Source organism: Phallusia mammillata, chromosome 8, assembly GCF_965637545.1.
Source record: "Phallusia mammillata chromosome 8, kaPhaMamm4.hap1.1, whole genome shotgun sequence".
NCBI lineage: Eukaryota > Metazoa > Chordata > Ascidiacea > Phlebobranchia > Ascidiidae > Phallusia > Phallusia mammillata.
Window position 1 is genome coordinate 6165968 of NC_137259.1, and position 7184 is coordinate 6173151.

At 35.6% G+C, this 7184-nt stretch overlaps 1 protein-coding gene across 1 annotated transcript; it reads right to left on the reverse strand.

Annotated features, from left to right (window-relative positions):
• Window positions 1–502: 502 nt before the first annotated feature.
• On the reverse strand, window positions 503–6258 carry LOC145203746 (nucleolar RNA helicase 2-like). Its single transcript, XM_080076036.1, has 16 exons — window positions 5997–6258; window positions 5826–5918; window positions 5197–5413; window positions 5066–5085; window positions 4924–4998; window positions 4722–4839; window positions 4547–4613; window positions 4358–4476; window positions 3746–3940; window positions 3268–3431; window positions 3108–3212; window positions 2671–2829; window positions 1917–2031; window positions 1713–1798; window positions 1188–1322; window positions 503–946 (listed from the first exon to the last, which is right to left on the reverse strand). Exons 1-16 carry the CDS (start codon window positions 6150–6152, stop codon window positions 602–604), a joined length of 2169 nt encoding a protein of 722 aa, XP_079932162.1. The 5' UTR covers window positions 6153–6258; the 3' UTR covers window positions 503–601.
• Between the last annotated feature and the right edge of the window lie 926 nt (window positions 6259–7184).

Below are 7184 nucleotides of genomic sequence, written 5' to 3' on the forward strand. Positions count from 1 at the left end.
GTGCCAAGGTGATCTCGGCAAATTTCAAATTGAGAGTAAGACTTGGAAGTTTAGTCCCCATTCCTAAAGCTATAACACTTAGTTACATCCAACGCCACGCTTTTGAATTATTTCAAAGCAAAAAACGAGTATACTACGGTAAACATATTTCCAAAATGTTTTCGAATTCGAGCAACGGGGTTTTTAAGCCAATCACGATTGAGAAAGTTTGCAGGTAACGGCACCTTTTAACCAATCACAACACACCTTGCGCATTAAAGTTTCAGTTTAGTGATGGTTGTAATGGCTGCATCGCAATTATTTTGTCATTTTTTAAACATAACGATTAAAAAGTTTTAAAGGAATTGTCAGTGTCTGTCATTCATAAAAAGGATTCTCTGCAGCAAATTGGGGGACTTTAGTCACTAAAACAACCCGAAAGGCATCGTGAACCAGAGTTTGATAACCACTAAAATACCCTAACGCTAAAAACCACTTGTTCAAAAAATACGACATCAAACTTTTCTGTTAGTTCTTTTTATTTCACCAACTTTTTAGGCAAAACCAGAAAAAAATGTGTTCCTAAAATGCAAAGGAAAAAACGCGCAATAATTTACATACATTAAATATCAACCCACTTTCGCTTGAAACCCCCACCCCTGTTTCCGCCCCGAAAACCCCCACCCCCTCGACTGTTACCCCCCTGGCTACGGCCACCAAAGTTATTATTACCCCAGGAACGTCCACGGCCCCCGCCGTTACCCCTAGATCCGCCTCCACTGAATCGGCCCCTCGAATAACTGGAGTTACTCCTGTCGCCATAGCGGTTATTTGAACGTTGTGAATTTCGGTTATCTTCTAGTAATTCGGGTAACTCTTCAGCTTTGGCAAGTGTCATTGTACTGGAATCGGTCCACAGACGTTGTAAATCTTCTGTACAATGGTTTGGAAGATCGAACACAGCACCCTGTAATTGAATTTCGTTATTTGCAAAGTTTGACAAGAACACTGGTCATATGCTTATGAAACAGTTTAATTGAAAACTTTACAATTATGAGCTCTGAAACTCTTAGTAAGAACATAGCAAGGTACAAATGTTAAAGAAATTTGTATGTGATCAAAAAACACTAAAACTCTTGTCAAAATGGTGAAATAAACTGATTCTAAAAACATTATCACTGAAAACGTAAGATAGTAGCAGGTCGTACCATTTTATCAGCAGTTAAACGAAGTCCTTTAACAGCATCTCTTAATTCTCTGGTTGTGTTCTTTTCTAATGTGGTGTAGAAGAATCCAGCATAACGCACCTCAAAGTCGGCTTTCATTACCCATGATGTGTATCCCTTCGAGCAAAAATTATTTTACTTTTTAATCACATGAATTTTTCACACTAAAAAATTTCATAAGGATAATCGTTAAACAAGCACAAATGTCATCATTATATCCCAAAACTGAAAGTGTTTAAAGTAAGCAATTTTGCTTCATTCAAACATATTACACAATCATTGCTCTGTGGTGTTTCAGGAATGTATCTCTTACATCAGGGGTCGGCAACCTTTTTTCAACTGCAGACTTCGAAGCATTTAGCCTGAAACCGCCAACCACTGCCTTACATTACGGCTATTGTTTTGACAAATTAATAAATATCATTATTGTACATAAAAAGGCAACAAACCAAAATAGACATCTTTCATTCCTTTGTTTTTGCTTATCAAGTGATAATTTACACTTACCAATTGTGAACTAAGCAATGATCGAGATTTGACTTTTCCAGCCCCAGATATCCAGGCAAGGGCAGCAGCGAGGGCTTCCACCGCACCTGCAAATTAACACAAACAAAATATTTTACCAACAAACGTAATGCATAGGCAAATATGTCATTATTGTGTTTAGAATGGTCTTACTTGCTAAACTTATGAAGGAGACATTTTACTTACCCCCTTCGTGTTTGGCAGCCACTATTTCTGCCTGTTCCATAAATTCAGCAGAAATAGCTTTTTCCACAGACTCCAGGGAAGTCATTGCATCTTGTATGGAAGCTTTTACAATATCCTTTCAAAGCACAAAATAAGTATGAAATGGTAGTGCTACATTCAAACACTAACAGTTTTGGACAAGTTATAAATTGTATCAGATGAATTAGGCTACAGAGTGCATACATTTGCAATCGTGTTTGTTTTTTCGTTTTGCGCCCTTATCTTTTCCTCGGCCTTTTTTCGTGTGTTTTATCAACGCCATACCTGCCGGTCTGCATTTGCAGTCCTGTAAGACAGAGGAAAGGCTTTTTGCGGTTGGTCTGGGGGTGTGTGTTTTTTGCATTTTTTGCTCTTATCCCGCTTTTTATTTTTTATTTTGTTTTTAGACACTGATGATGCTTTTTATAGCGAAATGCATTTGTTTTGATCAAACAAATAAAATATAGCGACAGATTTAGTGGTTTTTACACTGAATTTTCTTGATCTGATTTTGATGACCCTGAATCGTCGCGGTTGTTTTACTTGCAAGGAGATTTCAATAATATGAAAAGAATTACTAGAGTGCATACATTTTATCATTTCATTGTGAAAAGGGTGCTGCATCTCTAATAATGTTGAAACGGGCTAACATAACCAACACAACTTTGTAACTTTCATTTAATATTCCAATGTATAGCATTTGACTATAAAAAATATACGTAGTACATATTTTTACCTTTGGTTGGGGTGGTCCAACAAATTTAAACTTAATGCCTGCAGTCCATTCTACTTTTCTTATTGCTCCATCCTCCCTGGGTTTATACAAGCAAACACAGACACCTGTTCGGCCAGCTCTGCCTGTACGCCCAGATCGGTGAATGTAAGATTCAATATCCTGTGTTCAAAATATCTTTGCTAACTAAATATTAAGCTATAAATCACACATCATTTGAAGTCATATAACAATCATTACTTGATAACAGAGGTGGTTTATTTATGAACACAAAATTCAAATTTAACGCAAATTGAACTATAGTGGCTAAAAATGATGTAACATATTGTAGGTGATATGATATAACTTACAGTCAAATTTATTGATCAGAGCAAGCATCATGCCAAATTTACAATGAGGAATAGAGCTACAATGTGCATAATATTATTTACTCTGCTTACCTGTGGGGGACTTGTTTGAATAACCAGATCTATTTCGGGGATATCAAGGCCTCTTGCAGCCACATTGGTAGCAACTAAACACTTTACAGTTCCATCTCTATATGCCTAAATATAAACATCTGTTAAAAACGGCATTACAAAGCAGAAGTAACGTACATACCTTTAATGTAATTTCACGCTGTTTTTGTTCAATATCACCATGCAAGACTTGAGCTTTCAGTTGCTGTAAAGCATCACAGACTACAAGCTCATTTGCCTCTCGCTTGGTATCAGTGAATATCATTGCACGTCCATGCATTCCACTATGCAATTGGACTACACCACCTACAAAATTACAGTCAGCATTAAACCTGAGTGTTTGATGGTTGCCTAAAATTGTACATATGACCTCATGTAAAGGTGAATATTATTTGGGCAATAGTTAAAACCCAGCATAAAAAAGCGTTCAACCAAGTAATAGATACAAAAACTGTCTGTGCCTTGGCAAAATTGCAAACTACGTTGCACTATTGTTAAGCAAAGACACAAGTATAATTTCCCAAAGGCAAATTATCAAAATGGAAACTGATTATATCCATTTTGTACTCAACACTTTGGATTGCATAGCTACTGATAAACAAAAATAAAAGTTTATTTACCTATTATTCCGGCTCTGTCACTGTACTGGCATCTTATGGCAAGATGTTCCACAGTAGTAGCAGTTCTATTTAATGATGTTCCAATCGTATCCACATGGGCAGTTTTATCACCTCGCATATACTTTTCAGCTGTCTTGTAGACCCATTGAGGACAGGTGGCAGAAAACAGCAGAGTTTGGGGAGGATTTTCCCTTTCTAAAGATGAGAACATGATAACATACAAAACAAGGCATAAATTTAACACAAGTTAATTTATAAACAGATTTTTGGTGAGGCATGGCTGATGACCCTGTTATTTCCAACAAACTGAAGTGTCTAATAAAGTAATACCAGACCAAAGGTGATTTACAACACAAAACACCTGCTTAAATATTAGAACCCAAAAGTTTCATTTATTGGACAATAAACATTTTTTGTGCTGTTTCCAATACCATTTGCATTATTTTGGACACCTAAGGCTCAGTTGTTTAACAATGGGTTGGACAACTTGGGTTTTATATAAACACTTAACTATACAGGCTATGTCTTGTTACCACCTGCACTGATGATACCTTATAGGTCAAAACTGCTTACACTGTCTGCTGTTTGCTTAATTCAAACCATTTTACCAACCTTGTGTGTATCCATATTGTAAAATCTCTTCCACAGTTGGGGCAAAGCCCATGTCCAACATATTGTCTACCTCATCCAGAACCACATGATTGACTTCATCCAACCGTAGATTGCCTTTCCTTACAAAGCAAAAAATGTTGTCAGCGTTTAATTATCATCATAAAGAGAGTTTAACAAGGGTTGCTATACTTTAAATGATCCAGAATTCTCCCAGGAGTTCCCACCACAATATCCACTCCACTACGCATTGCACTTTCTGAAAACAATTGGGCATGGTAAAATGTTGTACAAAAGGATAACAATTGATCTGCCATGATATGACAAAAATGTCACGTTAAAGATATATATTGTAAATTTATCTTACCTTGTGGGTAGTAGGGAGAACCACCATAAACACACACCAATGCGAGGGATTGACAAATAGATTTGAAATCATCATGGACTTGAATGGCTAACTCTCTTGTGGGGGTCATCACCAAAACCTTATGGGAAAAAAAGGTTTTCAAATGACAACAAAGAATATGCACAAAAGTAAGGAATTTTACAAAATATTTTAGTTTCTGTACCTGCGGAGCTCGACCCCTTGTTCGTTTAAAGTTTTTTGACAATAACTTCTCAATCAAAGGAAGAGCAAAAGATAGCTGTAAAAGATTAAATGTGTCAGAAATAGTAAGCAAAAATGAGTACCAAGAATATGAGTTTGCTTACAGTTTTTCCAGTTCCAGTTCCTATTTAAAAAAAAAAGTGTCAGAATGATATTTAAAAGAAACATTATTTTTCACACACAATTTTTTTTTTCTAACTGGTTCGACCTTCCCCTGACAACTAATGAAACTTACTGGCTTGAGCAATCAGATCTTCTCCATCAAACACATGATCGAAAGTCTTTACTTGAATTGGAAACAAGTATTTAACCCCTTGTTTCAGCAGCAAGGGTTTGGTGTTTTCAGTAATCCGAAAATGAGAAAAGTCGCCGATATATTCTGGTGAGTTTTCATCAACAACTGTGACACTATTATTTTCTTCTTCGGACACATCTTCATCAACTTTTTTCGCCTTCAAATAAAAACTAAAAGTTATAACTTGCGAACTACAATAACTTCAAGCTACTTCTTTAAAAGCCATCAAATACAAAAAAATATTTTGGGGCCATTTAAAATATACAGGAACACTTGGATTGTTTGGTGCACAGTTACAAGTCCGTCAAACTACACAAAGGTGCATCAACCAACTTGACGGCCCACCAAGCAATATAAAATGCAACAAATGATATAAAAATGTACCAAGCAGTGGTAATATTAAATGCACGCATCATTCAAGTGATCCTGTATATTTTACATGCACTGACAAAGTAATCAATATTGTATACAATATTACTATAGTAATAGCTGAGACAAACTCTGTTTTCAAAGATTAGCAGGATGCAAAAAAATCACTGAACCCTATAATTTTGGGATAAGGTGGTTACCTTTTTTACTTTCTTTTGTGGGGTTTCAGACTTCTTTTTCTTTTTCGGAGGTTCATCATCAACTGATTCTTCATTGTTTTCTGTGGAACTTTTCTACAACAAGAAATTATCAGAATATAAGTAATAGTCCTATACAAACAGTAGATATGGCTCATTAGCCTATCCTCCTACCTTTTTCTTTTCTTTCTTGGATGGTGTTGCCTTTTTGGTTGAAGATTTCTTTACCTTTTTTATCTTTTTCGTCTTTACCACTGGAATATCTTCCAAAGAAGTTTCAAGTATCGGTTTGTCGGGGGACGCAATTGGACTTTCACTAAGTTCAACCATTTCAGATTTTTACGTTAAAAAAAACGTACGAGGTATTTTTTACAAACAATTGCTTTGCCAGTAAAAATGTTAAACCAGCAATACCTTTAAAAAAACACAATAAAAAACATACGTACACCGTGTATTGGAACATTTGCGAAACAGTAGAATATCTTTAAATATACAGTAAAATTACTTTTCACACACTTCCCTCAGTTCCCTGTTCAGAAGTCTGAAATAAAAAGTTCAACACGTGGACGTAGTCGGCAACCACACATGCGGAAGGTGTATCTACGGAAATCGGAAATTTATCTTTGTTGATTGTATTTTTTCAAACGAATAAGTCGTTGTATTTTGCTTTTATCTACTATAAAATGCAAACATAAAGTGCAAATAAAATAATAGTCCAAAAAAACGTTTAGTGTAGTTGAAAGAGCAATCGACACAAATGCAAGATGCGCTCTACTTATAATATGTAAAGGTTATCTATATTATCATGTACTAAAAAAAAACTATTTACATGATTCGCGTAAGGCACAGTGGCCACATTTTAGACTATTAGGTCCATTATATTAAAAGTGACGAAGTGACAACTCACGCATTTTTAAGATTTTTATGACCATGTCAAAGCAAGTTTGCAAAAGAAGGTAAAGAATCGTAGTTGGCCAGCTGACTGGCTGAGCTGGGAAGGCCGGTCCAAGAACAAGAACGAATACGTTTCATTCATTCAGTACTTGCAAAAGTTAGTTGTTACAAATAAAACAATAACAGTGGTATCACTGTGCGCTGGTGTTTCAGATTTATATTTGTGTTTTTATTTTTCATGTGCCATATGCCGGAAATTCGTTGTTTGTTTGTTTCTTTGTGTATCATGTGACTTTTAAAAGTGGTATAGGGTTGTATAATGTGTTTTCATTTATGGGAGATGTTGTACATGAAGTGCTTAACTGCTTAATGCTTGCTTTTTTAACTAAACGAATTAGTCTTAATTGCTGCTCACAAATTGACAGCAGCAGACATTGCCTATTGTCTTGATAATATGTTTTAAAAAAT